We start from the raw sequence: 21,999 nt of genomic DNA, 5'->3' as shown, positions 1-21,999 counted from the left end.
TCACCTGAAAAAGTCTGATTCAGCCATTAATACGCTAACAACTTGCATATTTCCTTTGGATCTGTCTCCCTTTTGGATCTCCAACACAAAATCTCAAAGGCTTTCTTTAAGATTTCTTCATGGACAACAGAGCCGTCACTCCAAACTCAATGTTCTCCTCATCTTGATGGAGCACGCCTCATTCTTCTGCCCTCCACATCCAGCAAACACTTGCCATGAGCAGCCTAGGGCTGTTGGAAACTATTATGGCCACTATTGGCATGGGACATGTAGCAAAGGATTTTGCAGCAATTTTGTGTGCTGATGAGAGCTTTTTCCAGAAGGACACATTCAGAAGGACAAAATCAGAATTGTTAGGATCTGTGTCCCCTTTTTCTCAAATAATCAAATGCTTCTTTCATCACTCCTGCCCAGTTCAAGAGCTCTACAGATTTTCTAACTGGCAATTCAAGGACCATAGTTTCAGGAGGTTTAGCATTCCCATGAGACACAAGGGAAACAAGATAGAGAAACAAAGAGAGAAAGACAAGGTGCTGCTGAAAATTTTGCTCCTTTACTGAAGGGAGGAGCAAAACTTGTGCATTTATTGAGTACAATCAATGAGAGATCAGGACTAAAGATGACAGTACAAGCCACATGGCTACCCTGTAAACATGGAGAGCACAGAGCTCTCACATGCCACCCCAAATCAGGGTTCAGAATTGGGTTCAGAGAGGTGTCTAAGTGAGCGAGTTGTTTCATGCTCTGTTCCTTTGGATTCATACCCCTCTGATCGCGGCTTAGCCATCCTACGCATCCAAAGGGAGTTCTGAGTTAGTGCAGATTTCATCTCTAACTCCTACACGCTGACCGTTTTAATGAAAAGCTTCACCTTGCCAGCATAACACTCTTTAAATTGACCACCCTTACAATACTTGTGTCATTTGATCCACTGCCTCTCATAAAACTGGCTAACCTTTAAGTTCATTATGTTCTTAAAATCATTGCTCTGCATTCAGAGACTGAAAGTATTCACCAAATTAGTATGTCATATCTGAGCTACCTACCTGCAATTTTCTAGTCTCCCCATTTAAGTGGAATCGACTTGCCACAGCACCAATGAAAAGAAGATCAATAATTACAGACTCCAATTTGCCATGGATTTGTTAAACTTTACTTCCTGCTGTCATGCCCTCAAAAGTTACAGCCAAAGAAAGATACACCCTTGCAATCTGTTCTAGCTACATGATATAGGCCTCCATCTTCCAGACATTCAAAAGAAACCAGCTGGAAACACTGCACTTACTGTTATCAGTGAAGACTGTATCTATCTACATAACTGTGCCCTCAAGAGGTTACAGACAGCATAACTTTCACCTCAGTTGTCAGTTCTTCGAAGCAATCCAACAGAAATGTCCATGAAGCTTGTTCCCAGACACCGCAGCAGCAGCCTGCCGGCCATGGACTGCAGACAGAAATGTCTGGCCTTGGGGTGTTGGCTACTTCTTGTCACCCACCTCCAAGTTGCCTTAGAAAAAGCTAAAAATAGCACTGTTTTTCATGTAAGCAATTGCTGAAATGGCTACGGAGCTGCCATGCATGGGAAAGGAAGTGGTTCCCATAATTGCAAATGGGAGGAAAAGTCTACGACGCAATCTTCCTACTAGGAACAGAAACTCAAGACTGTATCGTCACAGAGTCATCTTAAAATACATGTATGCTCTGTAGCCAGGTTCATCTGAAACAGCAAATATAGACTAAGTACGTAAGATCAATCGATATCTAAGGAGCCCTTCTGACTCTGTGTGGATCTGCAGTTTCTCGCAGGTTCTGTCATTCAATTTTTATGAGAAGAGCAGATTTATGGTATAAGCACTCATGAATAATTCACTCCCATGAGTTGCCACATAAAACTTGGGGAAATCCCAGCTGTAAAACCTTGGCACCGTTTAGCTAGCGCAAGCTGCACTACTTTTATACAGGTGTTATTTCACTGACCTACTTGGAGTTACTCCTCCTTCGCACTGATAGAAGAAGAGGATCAGGCTGTTTGCTTACCTCTTCTGGTAAGCAAACCTCTCTGCCACCTCTTCACAGCAGTAAAAATACTTCCAGTGTTGGAGTGAGTTAGTTTTAGCAACCTTAGTGCTTTGGCTCACTACAGCTTCAGGGGCTTGTACATCTCACCCACTCTTGGGCCTCCCACAATATTCCGTTGTCAATTGGCTTAAGTTCTTCTTCATCGAGCCTCTGTTTTTAAATCATGTTCAGAAAATTACTTGGATCTTAGACTAATGGAACACCACTAAAACCATGAACTAGCTACGCTGAGCATGTCTTTGGTCTGGTTTCTAACTTTGAGAGAAATACGGTTTATTTCAACACTCATCCTCCGCCACCGGAGCAGGAGCCACAGCCGGGTGCCGGTGTTGGTGCAGGTGACTCAGATGAAAAGAAACAGAAAGCGAAACCACCTAGGCATGTCATCACTCTAACAGGGAGGATGAATTAATAGCATCACTAAGTGGGCTGCTTATTTCCCCAGGCTTTTTTTTTTTCATATAAAGATCGGGAGGGTTCTTTTCCCCCATCAAAAAAAAAAATACTTGTGAGGGTTTTATTTGGTTAGATCTACAAGTGGAAGCCAACTAAAATGGCAATCACTGTAACTGCCGCTGAGCCATATTCAAAGCACACATCGTGGTATATAACTAAACCTACAACTCCAATACAGGGAACAAAGAGCCGGTGAGTAAATAAAGTCAAGACAAAAATGTTTTATGTCAAGATAGCTCACGGCTATCTTGACATAAAATAACCTAATAACTATAGTGCCTAAGTTAGGCATCTGAATAAATGTAGTCATGTCATTTAAACAATGAAGCTGTACTGATTCATAGCAGCTAAGGATCTTATAAAGGATGTAAGGATCTGATCTTTACCCTAATATGTCCCTTCAGTTCATCCAAATTATTGGCTTTCACCACGTGGCCTCTCCTTCCTGTCCCCACAGTTGGGCTTTAAGCAAGTTAAGAAATGACAGGTTCTCACTTTGTTCATTTCTTACACACTTCCAGCAGTGCTGAGTGAAATGAGACACAACCATAAAAGCCAGTAGAGGGGAAAATTAGACATGCTGTGTAACTAATTTCTGAACTGTAAGCAAAGTTGTTGGCAATTTTCGTTTCATATCACAAGTTCACATTTCTTTGAATTGTCACCTACCAAGTACAAGCACCTCACACCCTTCCAGGCGGGATGGGATGCTGCCTGGTCAGCTGGGACAAGCTCCAGGGGTGGCCATGGTGTGGCCTGAAGGGATCTCCTTGCACAGGAGCCACCATCCCCACCTCGGAGAAGGGTGCACACCTTCAGCCCACACCAGCGTCACGGAGGAGCAGGGTTTCTCCCATGTCCCCTGGCCGGCTGCCCACCGCTGGGGCTGTCCCATTTGCTGGGGTGGCTGTAAGCAGACACAGGCGCAGCCGGCCCCGCTCCGCCGGCAGGCAGGGGAGCACGGCCGCAAGAAAGGGGCCAAATGCAAATTAAAACCAGACGAGCTGAGCCAGCCGTCGGAAAAGAGTGGGGTGGCTAAAGCACAAGCCTGTGATGGCTCTAAGTGAAAATAGCCAGACCGGGCGGGCTTGCAGAGTGTCACCGAAACAAAAATCCCCTCCACCCCCTGGCTGCCTGGCTGGAATTGTATAGTGGAGCAGGCTTCAAGAAGCCGCAGTTCCCAGCAGAGTTAACTCTCCAGCAGCTGCTGCACTTTCAAATTGTCAGCCAGATTAAACACAGGAATGCCTGTGGGTCACAAAGCTGAGGAAAGGGTGAAGCGACAGGGGTCGTCTTGCTCTAAAGTGCAGAAACTACTCAAAAAGTTGGAGGCAGGGCTACCCACGGCCGGGAGGGAGCTACGACGGCATTGCCTGCCTGGAGGCTTGGCACAGGGCCCTCTCCTTGCCTCAGTTGTCCATCCTGAGATGGACAGTAGCAGAAGTTTTGTCTTGTGCTTCCTCAGGGATGCAGAGTCGGGATGTATCCGGACGGCCCTCGCAGGGCAAGGTTCTATTTGGAGGGGAGAGAGGTGGGGGTCCCGCTGCAGCCTGCTCCTGCGGGGCACAAGTCAGGGTGTCTGGCAGGGACAGGACACCACAGGACACCCAAAACGCTGGCGCCTGTGCAGCTCCGGCACCGAAAGCTGAGGGGAACACGTCCCCTTACGGGGGCGAGCGCTTGCACCAGGCGAAAGTGAGTGCCGCTGAGCCGCATGTCACTGATGACAAGAGAGTGATGATTTACTGGGAAAACTGTCCTATAAAAAACACGCTTGAGGATCCTGTTTATTGTCTCATACCCTTCAAATACTCCACAGTTACAAATACGCCACACAATTACAGGCTAAAAAAAGGAGGGGAGGTAATTCTCCCACACACTGTCTAGCCCATGGACTCAACAAGCCCGCGGCACCATCAGCGGGCAGCGTGGGTCAGACAGCTCCTCCTGGGAGACGGTGGGCCACCTCCACCAGGGATAAACATTCCCACTTCAAACCTGGGCCACAGACTTGTTGCCAGATCCATGCAGCTGCAGAGAGCAGAGGTGGAGGGAGCTGTGCCAGTGATGGGGGTAGGAAAGAGAAAGAGGAGAAGTTGTTCCCACATAACACAGCCTTTCCTCCGCAAAACCACAATGCTCCATGGGGCTCTGCAGCCCCCATGCTTCTCCAGGTACCTCCATGCCGGCTGAGCTCTGCTGGAAACTACAGCCCACTGCGAAGATACTGGCCCACAGAAGTCGACTTGCCACGCAACTCTCAAAGGTTGTACAACGACCAGGCAGGGACTTAAGCACATGAGAGTGACCACAGGCAGCTGTGTCTTTGGGCCACATTCAGGCGTCCAGACAACCAGCTCAACCGTCGAGGGAGCCAAGAGGTCTCCCTCGCTAGCAGAAATTTTGCCTCGCCCCCTCCTCGTCCCAAAGCCCCAGGGGAGTCTCCACATGTGCAAACTTTCAGCCAACCCTTCCCCACACAAGCACTTACCCCCCAGGAACTGGATGCCTCCTGCCACCCTGCCCACGGTCCTGGAGATGAGCTCGGACACGCAGCAGCCCATGAGTGCCGTCAGGGCCACCAAGAGGAGCAGCCCACAGCCCAGGCCCGTCACCACCGTGCAGATCCTCCACTCGGCGCTTGGGATGGCCTGGAAGGAGGCGTAGCGGCCACACTGCTCCACCATCACGGTCGTCTGGTGGGTCTCGTCTCGCACCGGGTAGGAACATCTCCGGAAAGTGCCGAAGGAAACCGATTTCTCCAGCTGAGACCCCAAGAGCCAGTAGGGCATGAAGAAGCCCACACAGGAGGCGGCGGCGCAGAGGAAAGAGAGGAAGGCCCAGACGACGCCAGCACAGGTAAGACTGGAGGCCATCTTTGTATCTGCTCCAAGACCCCTCGCGATGGGGAGACAGAAAAGCAGCTGTGTATTTCAGAGGAGGTTTATGGATAATCCAGAGTCTCTCAGCCTTGACAAATCCTCGCGCTGGGAGAAGCTTGGATCCTAACAGCCAGGGGGATGTTTCCTCCCATCATGAAGACAAAGGTCCCTAATTAAATAACAACACACAAAAAAAGGAGAAAAAGAGAATTTCAGTAATACTGATGCTAGAAAAAAAAAAACAGGTTTATCTGCCAGAGTGTTTTTCCTTCCTACAAGACTTTTAATTAAGACATCTCACTTTGCTGTCCCATCCTTGCAAGCAGCCGCTAGAATCGTTGTCAGCGATACTGGCTGCTGGGGACGGTGGTGGGAGGCAGCCCGGCCAGCACAGGCTGCTGTGCGCATGCAGGAACGCTCTGCAGCCACCTTCAGGGGTTCCTTGTGTACTTGCCTACTCACTTTTCTCCACCGTACGTCTTGATCTTTCCCGTACCGATAGAGAAAAAAAGGCGAGGTCTCGTTTATCCTTAGCTACATGGGCCTTCCTCCTGCGACACCAGGGGAACGCACTTCACATTACACACGGGCACGCAGCTTCAGCGCGAAACCGGTGTCAGTACCTAAGGCGTTTCAAGATCAGACCCCTGTGGCAGAGGTAAACCTCATTAACGCACCCCCAAGAGAAGTGTCACAAGGTGTCATTATTTCCAGCACTCCCTTAAGTTGCTGGCATCCCTGCGCAAAAGGAGCCCTTTATCTCCTGATGTCCTGAAGCACCAGGAAACCCAGGCCCAGGAGGGCTCCTGGTAGGTGAAAACATTGCCATATCTTTTGGATTCACCCTCACACAACCCTGAGCAGCACATGATTAAAACACAGGTGTCTCTTGCACTCAGACCAGCTCCTTCTCTTCTTTGCCTCTTGCCAGCTCAAAACCAGGAGGCTTAACCCCTCTGCATCCTTATCGGACAAACTCCCAGCCTCCAAGCTAAGTACCAGTGCAATCAAGTGCTTCTGACCATCATAGAAACCTACACCAGAGGTTGAAGGGGTATTTCTTGTTAAATCCACACTGCATCATTACTCCAACTGCATTTGTAAATTTATGGTCATTTCTCATAGCTGCTGCTAAATTGATTCTGATAGCTATTTACAGGGCTTTTTTTCAAGCATGATTAGATGCCAATCAGTGAATTCAATTCAGGTACAGGCAATAAAATTAATACTACTTCAGTACAAAGAAGCGAATATAGAGGAAGAGTTGGTAAGTGAAATTAAGCATGTGCACCACACAAAAGTTTTGTTTACTTTTAAAACACTAAGAAAAAGAAGTCTCTTCTATAATGTTAAAAGAGGCTTGTGCTGATACTCAAGAAGTATACACCTATCTGCTTGTAGCCTGGATGCAGAAATGCTGTTCAACCTGCAAAACACCAGACTCCTGAGGATAAAAACTTGGCAGAGGAGCATAGGGTGCCTCCATCCCTCCAGAGGCATCTTCCGGAAAAGAATCTGCCTGTGTCTCGGCATGGCACCAAACGTCTAAGGCAAAGTGGGTCACGGCACTTAGGGAAGATCATTCCCTGAATCGCGGGAGGAGGTAAGGCTGGAAACAGGGGACAACATGGAGGCTTTTAGGGGCAGGACCCTGCAAACCCCTCGGCTCAGGCGGGGCAGCAGCTTTGCCTCCCCGGAGGCTGCCAGCCCACAAGCCGCGGCTCTCTCCGGGGAGGCGGACTTGCCCCTCCGGCCCCGAAACCCCGCTCCCCCGCCTCAAGGGGGTAGGAGGGGGCGGCGAAGAGATCCGGCTCTCCCCCGAGGGAAGGCGGTGGCCGGGAACCAACACTCGCCGGGGTGATGCGAGGGGAAGGAAGGCTGCGGGGCGAGAGGGCGCCGCGCCCGGGGGGCCGGGAGGGTGCGAGGGGGACCGGGGAAGGTGCGAGGGGGACCGGGGAGGCGCGGGCTGGGGGGCAGGGGGTCCCGGAGGGGCAGGGGGTGCGGGCGGGGAAGGGGTTGGGAGGACAGGGGGTCCAGGAGGAGCAGGCTGGGAGGGGAAGGGAGTCCGTGAGATAAAGGGAGATGCGAGCGGGGAAGGGATGGAAAGGCAGAGGGTCCGGGAGGGCAGGGGACCCGGTGGGACAGAAGGAGAGAGAGTCGAGAGGACAGGGGGACCGGGAAGGGAGAGCGGTCCGGGGTGGCAGGGAGATCCGGGAAGGACGGGGGCCCGGGAGGGGAAGGATGCGGGAAGGCAAGGGGATGGGAATGCAGGGGATCCGGGAGGGGAAGGGAGTCCGGAGCGTCCGGTGGAACGGGCAAGGGATGCGGCCGGGCAGGGTATCGGGACGGGGAAGGGGATCCGGGAGGGGAAGAGGGTCGAGGGGGTCAGGGGATGTGGCCGGGCAGGGTGGGTAGGAGTCCGGGAGGGGAAGGAGGTTCTGAGGGCTCGGGGATCCGGAGCCGTGGAGGGGATGCAGCGTACAGGGAGCGCGGGAGGTCAGGGGTCCAGGAGAGGAATGGGGGTGCAGGGGGTCCGGGAAGGGCAGGAGATGCAGCCGCGCAGGGAGTGCGGGAGGGCCGGGATCCAGGAGGAGCAGGAGGGGCGAGGAGGTGCCCGGGGGTGCGGGGATGGGGCCGGGCAGGGTGCCGGTGAGGCGAAAGACTACTTACTGACACGCCGGGCGCGGGGGCTGCCCGCCGCGGCTGCCGGGAGCACATGGGCGCGGAGCCGGTGCGCGGGGCCGGCGGGTGGCGGCCGCCCCAAGCGACTCTCCCCGCGGTCCCGGCGCGGAGGCGACGCGGGCGCTCCGAGGCGGGCGGGACCGGGACCGGGACCCTCCCTAGCCCGGCCCGTCCTTCCCTCCCTTCCTCCCTCCCTCCCTTCCTCCGCACGTTCCTCTCTCTCCCCCCGTTTGATTCCTCGGGAGGCAATGCACTCCGCCGCCTCTCCTCCCCCTTCCCCCGCCACCGCCTCCCCGGGCGGGACCCGCCGCGGACGGCGCAGTTGCGGGGCCGCGGACGGGGCCGGGGGCGAGGGGCCGGGCGGCGGCGGGGGGAGCCGCGGACGGGCGAAGCGGGGCGCGTCCCCGAGCCTTCCCGGGGGGTCTCTGCTCCGAGGGGTAGGAGCGGGGGTGGGTCGCGGCTCCCCGAGTCCTCCCGGGGATGGGCCGGTGGGTCTCGGTTCCCGTGGGCCGGAGCGGTGGGTTCCGGCTCCCCGAGCCCTCCCGGGGATGGGCCGGTGGGTTCCGGCTCCCGGGGGCCGGAGCGGTGGGTCCCGGCTCCCCGAGCCCGCCCGGGGCCGAGTCGGTCCGGGTGCGGGGGGCAGCGATGCGGAGGCGCCGCCGGGCTCCACTGCGCCCGCCGCGGCTCCGCGGCTGCCTGCGGGGTGCGTGGGGCGGTGGAAGCAGGGACGGAGGGGTGGAAAGGGTAGGAGAGGAGAAGAGGGAAAAGACGGCGGGAGAGGAACGTTAGAGGCAAAGGGGGGAGGCTGCAGCCCTTACATGGGGAAATACGGGCTAATCTCCTGATGGTGTGCGTGTGATAAGAAGTGTGTGTGCGTGTGTGTCCAAATGCGAGCTGCTGATCCAGCATTTTGATCGCAACAGTTCGGGAGCTGGTCTACAGCGAGAGTAAATGTGACCAGAGTACCAAGCAGCTCATCCCGGCTGGGTTAGGTCAAGCGGAGAGACGGGAGCTCCAGTCCTTTCGCAGAGTGTCTTTAAGTGGAAAAGTTTTGGGGAGGGGTTGCCTTTTGGGAGCGGGGAGGGATGGTGCACACAGAGCCTCTGGGAGCAAGAGAGATTTCCTATTCTGCTTCTTCCTCTCCGCCCTGCAGCTTGAATAAATTCCTTCAGACAGAAGACAATTTTATGCCAGGTTTAAATTATGTCAGCACCAGACATGCAAAATCTCTTTGGTAATGTTTCTTTTACAGTCCTGGAACATGGCATGTGATTTAAGTACCGATCATTAATATTATTAATGCTAAATGGAAGTGAAGTTTATTGCACTCGGTCTGTGTTTACACCATTTAATAGTAACAACAGTCATGTTCAGAATTAAATTACAAAGCCACTTTATTGGATTTCTTTTAAATAAGACTTTCCATTTTTTCCCCATAATGCAAAGTCTTAAAATCAGAACACTACTGAAAATGCGTATTTTCTCAAGGGATAAAAAATGGATTGGAAAGTATCTAGCAAGATCGAGTTTTCCATCCTAACATTTCAAGTGTATTCTTTAAAGAAAAATGCTTTGAATCAAAGAAGTAGGTTAAATATAGGCTGAGTGCTAGAATGTATGCAATAATGTCCTTCACAAGGAAGACAATGAAGGCTTCCCCCCAAAACAGCCATGGCCCCTGACCACCTCTAGGCTACGTCCACTTAGTATACATCTGTATTAGCAAGTAACATGGATCATTCTCATCCGATCTGTTGGTGCCAAGGACCTGAATGATGTTCACGTGTTTCCATAGCTTTTTCTTCAGATTCACCCCAGCCTGGGTCTATGGACTGAGTGCCTCATGAGCGCTCAGAACGCATCAGATGCAATTCTGGCACCTTGTCTTCTGCTTTAGTGCCATCTGCATCCACTTTGGGTACTCACCACTGCTGGGTAAACCAGACTGTGGTAGGTGAGGATGATCTGGAGATTCACTCTGAAAGCGTGCCCTTGATCCACAACAAAACATGACTGTGGATGTACCCACGAGGTGGCTGACCGAAAGGGAGCTAGCGTGACTTTCCAAAGACGGAGAGCTGGAGCCTGCTTTGCAGTGTGCCATTCTAGCACCCTGCCTTCAAATCAGCTTTCTGCCTGGTGCCAAGCCTCCTCCCAGAGAGTGCGCCGGCTCTCCGGTCTCCACTTCTGCAAGGAGCTATGCGCTTCTTGATAAGTGTAGACACTTCATTTACTGCTCTCGTGCCTTCACTTGGCTCAGTCAGGTGTTTTACCTCCTGCTGTCCTTTTTACCAACACCTGAAATGACAGGGACACTAAGCTAACATTGTGACATTTGAACTGCGCTCTTGGTGTAAAGAAAGAGAAGAATCAAGTACTGTTATTGAATCCACAATTGTCTAAAGACCTGGTCTGACATTCTTTCCTTAGCCAAGGGCCTCGGTTGTAATGAAACTGTGATAAATGTGTCTAATTTAGGCATGCGTTGGGATTAGACATGGGTAGAAATTGCTTGGCATTAAAATGACTGTGGAAAAACTTCTGTTTCACACATGTAAACTGTTTCTCAGTTAAAACTGGCTTTGTAAAGCCAGGGAGAAGCAAACAAGTATGCATTTATTCACGCAATTTATCTCTTCCATGGTATACGCCGAGGTCCCCAAGTCAGTGTTTACTTTGCTAATGGCATCTCTACAGCAGTTCATTCACTTCCCTTATATGGCCTTTACGTTCACTCCCTGAGCTGCTGCCATTCTGCATTCCCTCATGGAAACTGCACGCTGAATTCTGCATCTCTCCTGAAGCATCTTATCTTGCCAACTGTCTCTGAATGCCCCCGCAAGCTGGCTGCATGACTTAGGCACTCATAGGGAAATAAGCTTTATTTCATAATCCATTCCCTGTCAGAGAAGGAGTTTTGTTTTGATTAGAAACAAATTAGACACATTGTGTGTTTAAGTTAACATCCAAATTCTTGTTCCATTTTCTTCCTAATGTTTACAACTCAACATGCTTCAACTGTATCAACATTTGCTGCCCCTTTCAGTGAACACTGTTCTTAGAAATATTTTTACTGGGAAAGTTAACCGAAATATTTCAGTCCACATCTAACCTGTCTGAAAGAAAAAGGGAGTTACTACATGGTGCCTCAGGATCCGCAATCTCTTTTGTAACCACAAAAGCAGAGAGACCTCCTCAGAGCAGAGCGATAACAAAAGTCCTGGTCCCCAGGGTCTTGTCTGTACTGAAATAGCAGCTGGTTTTAAAATTGGTTCTGGAGTTTTGAAATTTAAGAGAATTCGCTTTTGAGAAAGCTTCAGAGTTGGTTGAGGGAACCTGAGCTGCGGATTCCCCACTGCTGGAACCACTGGTAGTCAGACTGGATCAAACACCCACGAATACGCTGTCAGAAAACTACCCTAGCAGGGAGATGTGAAAACATGCTTATAGATTTTACCATTTCTCCCCGATCCATTGACTAAGCTGCTGTTACAGCTGGGGCCCTCCAGACTCGATGGAGCTAATCAGTGCAGCAGAATAAAGAGGGAAAATCCTGTCACTGCACCTAAATCAAGCCCATCTAATATACACATCACAGGCTTGGCCACAGCCATGCTTTCATTACAGCATATCCTGTAAGACAATCCACTGTCAAATAAAATGCCATAGAGGAGGACATATGTTCCTGAACCTCGAGGAAAATGAAGCGGCTAGCGAACCTCCATCTTCATTCTTTGACAAGAAAAAGAAACAACACATTTTTATCCTGCAGGCCACCATCTGGTTTTCTCTTGTGTGGTCCGCATGAGAGTAATCGCGCTGACATGGTTCCGAGCATCTTACAGAACTGGATCTTCAGGTCGTGTCTGTACTCGAGTTTAAATGAAAGAGAGGTGTAGGCACAACAATAGACTTGAGGCTATGTACTGGGAGCAACAGAAAGTCAACCCAATTATTCAAATACAGTCACTAAAAACCAAACAGACAGGTACTGTTAGGGAAGTCATCCGATAATTAATACATTTGCCTGAGAATATGTCCAATCCGCAGCAGCCAGAGAAAAAAAAAACAACTAAACAAGGAGAAAAAAGAGAACCCCAAGTCTAACACCTGCAAATTTCTCAGAGGAAGGTAAGAAAACAAGTTCAAGTCACTAGATTCTAATATATCCATATGGTGTTTCTTCCAAGTCAAACACATTGCACGTTTTCTACTGTGGGTGGAAGTAGTCTCCTGAGATTCTGGACTGCCACATCTAAATCTAAATCTTGGCCTAAAAACTTAGTTCTAAACCAAACAGTCTCTCTCCAGTCCTATTCCAATACTGTATTATGATTAGTATTTATTCTTAGGGTGGTTCTCATGGTGGTAGATTTTACAAATTCTGTTACTGAAAGCTCATGAACAGAACTTAACACATTTCTGAAGGACGTTGTCTTACTCGATATAATGCTGTTATTACTAATATCAGTCTTTTAATCTCTGGACACATACAAATAACATGTCAATGAAAAATAAAAAAGGAAAGCACCCTTTATTATTTGCCATAAACCCTCCTTATGTTGTTTCATCTTTATAAAAAGTTATTACTTATCATCTATTATATAAAAGCCACCAGGTGGTCTGCGTTTTGCAAAGCTCTAAAATAGTAGCTGCAGCAAATCAGGCTACTGATTATCTCTTTTGTGTCCTGTTGCTGACAAGCCTGGTGGCTGTGGGAGAGGCTGGAGAGGTTCATTCTGCACCAGCCCCACAGCTGAAGGGAGGAATGCCTGCTCTGCCCTCGCAAACACTGCCAAGGTGACGGAGCTCCATGATGACACATCCCAGACCCATTCTCCTTCGATGGGGAATTGGCTTAGTCCTGCACAAACTCAGGAAAAAAGATGTGGATTATTTCAATCCTAAATTTCCACTGTTCCCAAGCGGACTTCGAAAAATAAGGAACGTCTGGATGATAAACGAGCGATTTCCCAGGAAGAAATGCTCATCTACCGGCAGCCTGTTTCCTGTGCATATAGACCCAATGCAAATAATTTAACCATGGCATCTTATTTACCAGGGGAACATTTGTCTATCTTCCCTTGACGCTGTTAAAGGAAGATGTGGGGAATATACAAAGACCAGGTCTTGCCATGGTGTTCTTTTGCACTTCGTGGCGCGCACATTCGGAGAAATGGGATTGTTTAACGACGCATGCAGCGGCGAGATTTTTTTTTTTTTTTTTCTTTTTAATTTAAAGCCTCAGTTAGGGATCGGCTTTCAGCTCCGAGTCACGTTTTCGAAATCGGGGCCAACAGCGTGGCGGTGGCCGGGCTGCGGGAGCGGCGGCCGGGCAGGGCGGAGCGGGGAGCGCAGCCTGCGCTGCTCGACAGTGACACTCGCTGGGCGACCGGGAGCGGGACAGGGGCCGGGAGCAGCCTCGGGAAGCGGGGACAGGCCGGTCCCTAACACCGGCATGCGCCACACCTCCCGGCGACCTGTGGAAATGGGATGGGTTGAGTCCTTGTTCCCCGAAAGCGTTCGATGCAGATGGAGAAAGGCGGGTGATACGGGCTGCAGATGGATGCATGTGCCTGAAAATTGGGGGCAGAGGGTTCAGCTGCTTTCTCTTCCCCACAAAATTTGTGTGATTCGTAACTGCCCTCTGCCACTGTCTTGAGGCTCCTGAGGTGCATCTGCAGAACATGCAATGGTGACTTTAGTGGCACGGTTTGCATAAACAGCGTGTGTCTGCGTGAACGGGATGCGAGGCAGCGTCGTGTTCCTCCCCCCCACCAGCCTTTTTCCGCAGAACCGGAGCTGAGCTGCCTCTCCCCTGAGCTCTAGCAATCATTTGCATCTAGGTCACCATACTAGATCACATTCCCAAGGATGAGGCTAATGATTTCTGAGGTTTTTAGAAAGGAAAGCTGAAAATCCTCTTGCTGGGGACAAACGCCAATTCATTTTACAAGTGGAAACTCATTTCCTCCCCATCGTACCCCAAGGTTCGTACAGACCTCGGGCACTCTGTGAAGCTGGAACCTCTGAAACCTCACATGGATTCATTCACGGAAAGATTGTAATGCCAAAGCTGAAACCCAAACAGTACCCACTTTTCAGTGTATCAACATCTGAAACGGTGTTTTTAGTGGGGGAAGAACCAAGTTCATTTTTTTAAAGCTCTCCAAAAGGCTTGTCAATAGGAAATCCAGTACGTTTATAGCATTCCTATACCTACGTGTGTATGCATTTATGTATTATACATATATACCTACACCTCCACATGCTAAAAATACTGCACAGGGAGTACCCGAGACCCAAATTGGAGTGTAGACCGCGGGCTACCTGCCCTGCACTGGGTGTGAGGAGCAACAGGCACTGATTCAGCCACAGAAGATTGAATCATAGAATCATAGAATGCTTTGGGTTGGAAGGGACCTTAAAGATCACCTAGTTCCACCTCCCCTGCCACGGGCAGGGACACCTCCCACTAGACCAGGCTGCTCAAAGCCTCACCCAGCCTGGCCTTGAGCACTTCCAGGGATGGGGCATGTTCCAGAATCGTGTTCTGTCCGTGCCTTATGCTCACAGGGAAGCTGCAGCAAGATGAAGGGAGGTGTCTCTTGGTCCCTGTGTCTGCGTTAATCTTCAGCTTTGGCCCGTGTTTTCCTTCCAAATTACAAGTTGTTCTTCCTACATCATTCAAATGCAACATTTCCTGTTCCCACCAAAAGCTGCGTGCTCTGGGAAGAGCTCTTAACTGCATGTAAAAGGGTTCTCTCTATGTTCTGTTGTAGCAAAATAACCTAGTCATAGATTGTGCTTCTGCAATATAACTACATATTTCAATATTCCTTTTCCCGATGAAAAAGCTAATTAGCAAGGTCGTTACAGTTGCCACTTATAAAGGGGAAGATAGTAATTCCATTAATGTGCTCACAGGAACTTCATTTATATTACCTCTTAACCTTTACAAGGATATTATCATTTCAATAATTAATTGCTTTTTGCCATTTAATTTGCAGTTTACCATTTTCAAGGGAAATTACCCATTAAACCGAGGACTCTTTTTTTAAAAAAAAAAAAACAACCAAACCCTTCACTCAAGTAGACACCACAAGCTGTCCTTAGAGAAGCTAGATATTTGCAAAGCCACTTTCACACTTGAGAAGAGGATTTTGTGGTGGCTCTGCATATTAAAGAACTGCCCGTTTCTTGTGCCTTTAACCATCTGGAAGAAAATGAGTCAGAATGGGGCTGAGGTAGTAATGAAGAGGGAATTAATTCTCATTCTCTTCCTCCAAATTCAGGAAGGCAAAGTGTCCTTCCTCTCTGATGGGTGCAGTGAGAGTTGTCTTTCTTCTTTCTTTGCAATCATCTTGTTTTCTTCAGCTGAAGTTAATTTATGCTGCAATACCCATCTGTAAGTGCTTCCGTGAACTTCAGTGACTGAAAAAAGAAAGGAACTTTGTCTCAACCTTGTAAAACACAGAAACTCTGGCCATGAATCACCAAGCACTTAGGCACATTGTCAAGCCAGTTCCCGACACTTTGGAGAATGGAACTCAACACACATATTCCTGCTAACACTCAAGTTTCTAGTAAAACAACTGTTCATTCCAGTGAATCAGACACAAGCCTGTGGTGAGTCGCTGGCATAATATCCCCACTACTGATAACAGAAATTGTGTCCAAATCTCACCATGCTAAAAGAAAATTAGATTAATCTGAGAAGGTCAGTCATGCATCGCAAGTAGGCAGATTCTGATACAGTGGAAAACATACCTCTGAGAGATGGATTAGCATGGGACGATGGAGAGGAGGTGACAAAATGAATGAAGAAAGGAGACACAGAAGAGGAAACAGAAGAAGCAGGTATGAACTAGACTGCACCACTGATTTATGAATGAAAATTTAAAAGTTTTTTCTGATTCAGGTGCAAAAATCAAACTAGCCCTTGGGCAGTTCTACCTTTGCAACTGGCAAGTCCATGATATGTCACCCAAAATGACATGTGTCTGGATGATATGTCACATGCCTCCAGGCACCGAGTGGATCATTTTACTGTGAAAAGAAGGCATTTCATTTATTTAATTGTAAAATCAAACATCCTTCTTTTTTCCACCCCCTTCTCCGTGAGTATAAGTAGAGTCTGGGCTTACATCAGCATTCAAACACAGTATTTCATTTTCACAGCACTGAAGCTGCGATATACTCTCAGTATTATTTGCAGACAAGTCAAAAGCCACAGTCAGACCAATAGGGGTAAAAAAAAAAAGAAAAAAGGTGTCTAGTCAATGGTCCATCATACAAGTTTGCTCTGCAGTCAGTGGAGAGGACTAGGTAGGAGTCTTAGGATGAATCGCCTTCTGAATTGCTTTTCTTTCACTCCTCTGATAGGCAGGAGGCCTGGATGATTACCTATGGACTTCACCCCTGACTTTCAGATGGTAGAAGACTGGTGAGATGCATCCCACCACAAGTACTTAATTTTGTCTTCAAGTCTTCAGGTATCCAAGTCAAAGAGAGTGAGAAAAGATTTGGGCCACTTAATATTCAGAGCTCCCTATATCAGCAGCGGATCAGCAATCACACCACCAGTAAAGCAGCAAAATAGTCTGCTTTTTGACCAGTGAAAGGAAAGCCTATCTCCATGTCAGCATGGGCATTTCTTGCCATATGCTTTCCACAGTGAGGACAAATATTGCTTGAAGACAATCTGCTAATTTCTGCCAGTTAGCACTGCAACCTGCAATCTAGTTAAGGCACCTGATGCTTCTCGTTAAGGTGTTACTGTGCCTATATTATTAGGGCTCAGGACTTTATCATGTAAAAGGTCATGTATGGGACAGAAGTAGAAAGAAGTCACTAACCATCCAAATTAACATTAAAATATCCCTTCAAAACCTCCAGATTGGCAGTTCACTCAACACGACATTTGCTTTTTGAAAGGCATGTGCTCTGCATGCACAACAATGTTTTAAGGTGTCATTGTTGAAGGGAAGTTGACAGCAACGGGTGATGTATAAACAGGCTGATAATATTCTGAAGAGAGCTCTACCTGCATGGACAAGAAAGTCCTTGCTGGTTTGCATGCAAAAGGAAGCTTGGGGCCTATTCTGGGGAACTTGATAGTCTCTTGTAATTAATACTGTAATTGAGGGTTGCTGGAAATACTCCTTGAGCTCCTGCCAGGGAATGTGAGTGCTTCACAAAGCTGTTGACGCTGTGCTGTACACCAGCCGAACGAACCTACTCGGCTGCAGTAGATGCTGACAGAGAACTCCTGTGTTGGCAAAACCCTCATCTGAGCAGCAAAATGCACAACGCATTTTCCTTCCAATGTAATCACAGAGCGACATCAGTACTATCCAGCCACCTGACAGCCCCACCGCCCAGTGTGGCAAGGCTGAGCTCTCTTCCCTCTGCATTTCAAAGCAGGCGGCCCATCACCGTGCTCCCACCTGCTGTCCCCCAGCCACCCGGCGGGGCTTGGGAGAGGCCAAGTTGCTACCGCTCTGCCTGCGCTTGGTGGAGCTGCCCAGACTGATTTCCGCCTCACTATTTCAGATTGCAAATGGATAAATATGCACCAGAGGTGCCGGAGTTTAGAAACAAGGTTGCTTCCTACAACTTTTGCTTTCCTCCAGGGACATAATTATCGGCGTCCAGTGCACCAGTCGTGGGGATACCAGCCATGCAATAATGCCACAAAAGCAGAAATGACCACCAGAAAGGGATGGCAGATAATTATAGCTAGAAACTGGAGGCTTAAACATATTTCTTCTGGAGGTGAGCAGAACTTTGCAGAGGAATTGTTTGCAACTCATCTGCAGTGACTGCGACCAGTGTCAGCTGTTAAGTAATAAGTTATTTTTATCCACTGCAGTTCTCCAGCATCTCTGAGGGTGATGGCATCTCGCCAAGGCTTTGGAAGGGCTGCATGAGCTGACACACAAAGATGAATGGTTGAGGCAAGCCCGGAGGACACTTCTGAGTCAACTTTACAGAGGGAATCACATCCAAATATACCAGGTAGTTCCACACTGGAGTTGCTGAGAAGTTGTTTTGCTTCCCTCCTGGCAGAGGTCAGAGTGTGACTTCTCCTGGCATTTTGGAAATTTTTACTTAGCAATAAAGTTCCATTAAATTTACCCAAACAGAATTGTTATGAGAACTAAAAAACCTTGTTTATGACACCCGTACCTGTAAAATTAGGTCGATGCTGCAATGCTGCTGTGAAAATTGCCGTGTTTGTCAATATTTTTATGTGACTTGCAGTAGCAACATCTCTAAGGTGCAGTTTCAAAAGATGATGGATTTTGTGGTGAAGCTGCCCCACTTTTGCCCCCATGCCACACCACCATTGCTTGTGCCCTTGAGAGTTCCTTGTTCCCTCATGGTTTCATATTGACTTTTGCCTGACAAAATTGTAATTTAAAAGGGTGGTCCTATCCCCTAGTTTTCCCCAGCCTTATACTCTTTTCCCTCCTGTGCCAATATGAACATTTGTGCAGGATTTGCTGGGTTAGCAAGGTGAAAATTCTATCATTTTATGCAACTATATCCCAAGGAACAGCTACCAGATCCAGTATAGCAGTTATTAATGCTAAGAACTGTATTTTGAATAGTAACTATGGTAAAGAAATCAGCTGAAGGTGAGAGAAGCCAGTCTTTCTACCCTGCCTGTGTAGCAGAAGTGTGTGTGTGGGTAGACACAGAAAGGGCAAGAGGGCAAAAGTCATACAATGGGAATTTAGAAGGAGCTTTGGAAAAGACATATAGGCTTTACAACAGAGACCGGCCAATCAATGCAATAGAGGAAATTAAAAAGGCTGCAAAAATGCACTTCATTATACATTTTATTTTTGTGTCTATATCTATGCATCTCTTGTTCTGCCAAGCAGAGTAATAGTCTCTTGGAATCCAGTATGAATCCTATATGATAGCAATATATGCTACATTTATCACGTGTCTTCAGTGCCTTGAACTGTAAACATAAAATGACCACAGTGGTTGGGTTCTGGGGATACAAGAATTGCCTAAAGTATGCAGGCATTTCAGTGATGAGAAGTTACGGTTCATCACCAACTGTGGGGGCTTAAGGCAGTGGTCTGGATTTCCATTAAGGGATTGCAACCAACAGTCTATTCACAGGAAACATGCCAGAAAATTCAAGGAAAGAAAAAACTAACAGATTTGATTGAAATCTGTAAGATATGGGCATTTGACCCACAGGCCCGGATTAAAATACAGCAGTTGGAGGAGCTGTCGAAAAAGGGAACTCTGCCAAGCTTGCAGCAGTTACGGTCTGTGTTAAAATTTGTGCCGCTGATGTACTTACTCAAAAGGCATTTTTCCTAATGCCATCATTCCCATGATTTATTAGATCTACCTTTGGCTTCTCCAAAGGTCCATGTCATGGCCACGTCATGATCCCATAGACAGCCTTGAGTTGATCAGCTGATGTGAAGGCACTGCCCAGTAATTTATGTGTCGTTCTTTAGATTTCCTTTGCTAGACACTGACCTCAGCTGAGATCAGGACATAGTGAGGGGTACTGTTTATTTGTCTGATGGTGAATAGTTGTAATTTTTGTTCAGTTGTTTGGGTTACTTTTATTTCATCTGTAAAACAAACCACATTCCAGAGACCTTTTGCCAGCAGGACATAGGCGATCATTGCTTGAAGAGAAAGGATAGCAGGTCTGGCATACACCATTAACATTATATCATGTGTTGCTCATGTCTTGCTTCTACTTTTTTCTTGGCAAAAATATTCCTCTTCGTTGCTATAATGTTTTTGTAATGATAACAATAATCTCCTATATTACAGATCTCGTCGGCATGCTAATGAGCATATGCAAAGGAAGACAAGCTTTATACCTCAGCCACAGAGACATAGTGTCACTAAGGCGATGCAGTTAATCAGCCACAAGCAGATATTAGTTCTCCTGCCTTCACCATCTAAGCCATTTGTTTCTTTTTTTCTAGGTGAAATTTCAACCCTCACTGCAGAGAGTGGCAGTGCTGTGACCAACGCTATTGACCTTGCCAGGGATGTGGCCACATAGTTTGGATGACCACTTCCTTAGAGAAGTCCTGTGTTCGGTGGAGTTCTAGAGCCAAATATATTTCGACCAAACCCTATTAGTTTTGCTGACACAGTACTTCCCTGGAGATGAGTGTTTGTTGTGGTGTTTTTTTTTTTTCAGCCGGAGATGAACAGGAAGATTTCATGGGTTTGGTATGCATTAAAGTGCATACTGCACTGCTAGTGTTATCTTTTCAGTGAGTTATAACAAACAGGAGTTTTACCACTCCTCAACCAGGTGGCTGATTCAGCATCACATATATTATAGTCACTACTGCTGACTGTGAGGCATGACAATAAATCCTCAAGAGAGCTAGCATGAGCTAACTGAAAACTTCAGAACTGTACATTCTTCTGGAGCTTCAAGGGACAGGGACAGGTTTCACTACATGACTACAGGTTGCTGTCAGGGTGACCTTTGGCCAAATCACTCACAGAGTCATACCTTAATTTGCAGAATGGGGTCCACGCTGTCTGAGCTTTTGAAAAATTGTTAGCTCAAGGAATGGGCTGATTTGGCCTGCTGAAAACTATGTACAATATTAACCTCTCAGAAAATAAACTGACAAAAAATCCAACTCTAATTGACTTAAAGGCACAAAACATTTTCCAGTACTCCCGCCTATCAGCTGGATTTTCCAGCCCAACCGCAGCACAAAATTACTTCAAAATGCTGCAGAAAGCCAATTAATAATTTGATGGCAGAGAACTAGTGAAGAACATAAGGCAGTGATGGACTTCTTTTGGGGTACATTGTGTGCAGTGGAGAGCCTGGTGGAGCTGAGTTCCACTCACCTGATCTTCTATAGGGGCTGCAGCATAAAGGGCTATTATCAGTTTCACTGGGATGGGGTACCTGAGCAGCAAGTCACTATAGCCAGCTTCCTGTAGGTGCTCTTCTTCACTGCATCTGAAAGCATCAGGGGCTGTAAACTGTATGTAACAGTAGCATTGTCAAGTTCTTTTTATCTATTACACTGTAAGAAAATATAACTAATTATGAGCATTTGTTATATCACCTTTCACCTCCCTGACTTCATAAACTTTTCTGTTCCTGTGTCTTCTGTGCATCATACTGAGGTAAGCTCTGCATTAGTCCATCCGTCCGTCCTTCCTTCCTTCCTTCCTTCCTTCCTTCCTTCCTTCCTTCCCTCCTTCCCTCCTTCCTCCCACCCTCCCTCCCTCCCATCCTTCCTTCCGTCCTTCCCTCCCTTCCTCCCCCTCCTTCTATTCTTCTTCTTTCAATATATTTTTATATTTTATTCTTCCTTCATCACAAAAATCCACCTGTCTCACCCTCCTTTGCCTGTGATGACACCTATAGCAAGGGCTATTCTCCCTTCTCTGCATTTAAGAATGCATTGCCTTTATGTCCTGCTCTATCACTCTTTTGCCACAGGGTAGGGAAATACCAGCTCCAGTCACATCTTTGAGCCCAGTCAACCTATTCATCCACTAGCGTTTTATTCTTACTTAGGCTTTTGAAGAACAGATTGAGGTGACTACTACAAACCTTTTTGTCTTTGCCTTCAAAAAGTACATGAACATCCAAGCATTTGCAAGTACAATGGCATTATTAGCTCACGTTACTTAGATGGCAGGTGGCACTCCACAGACCACATGCTCCTTGTTCTGCAGGCTAAATGTGGTCCTGTCTGCAGTGCACCAAATGTGTCTTTTGTGAACACTTTCACCAGCTGCATAGTGATAATAGTTATTTTGCTGTCTATTCTTGGGGGGAAAAAAACCAAAAACCAGACAAAAAACATAATAAGGAACTAAGATAAGAAAACCAACAGAAAACACCATGTACTAGACATTT

General features: G+C 47.8%; 1 protein-coding gene across 1 annotated transcript in view; it reads right to left on the bottom strand.

The window, feature by feature from the left end:
* LHFPL6 (LHFPL tetraspan subfamily member 6) overlaps positions 1-8,308 on the bottom strand; it is a 145,545-nt gene extending 137,237 nt beyond the window's left edge. The window contains exons 1-2 of the mRNA XM_074566819.1: positions 8,088-8,308; positions 5,027-5,586 (exon numbers count right to left, since the gene is read on the bottom strand). Of these exons, the coding sequence (XP_074422920.1) occupies positions 5,027-5,411 (385 nt within the window). The 5' untranslated portion in view covers positions 5,412-5,586; positions 8,088-8,308. The remainder of the gene's footprint in view (positions 1-5,026; positions 5,587-8,087) is intronic.
* Between the last annotated feature and the right edge of the window lie 13,691 nt (positions 8,309-21,999).

This window comes from Larus michahellis, chromosome 1 (assembly GCF_964199755.1).
Source record: "Larus michahellis chromosome 1, bLarMic1.1, whole genome shotgun sequence".
NCBI classification, from domain to species: Eukaryota; Metazoa; Chordata; class Aves; order Charadriiformes; family Laridae; genus Larus; species Larus michahellis.
The sequence above is the reverse complement of the archived record's forward strand: the minus strand, read 5'-3'. Positions and strand labels throughout refer to the sequence as shown.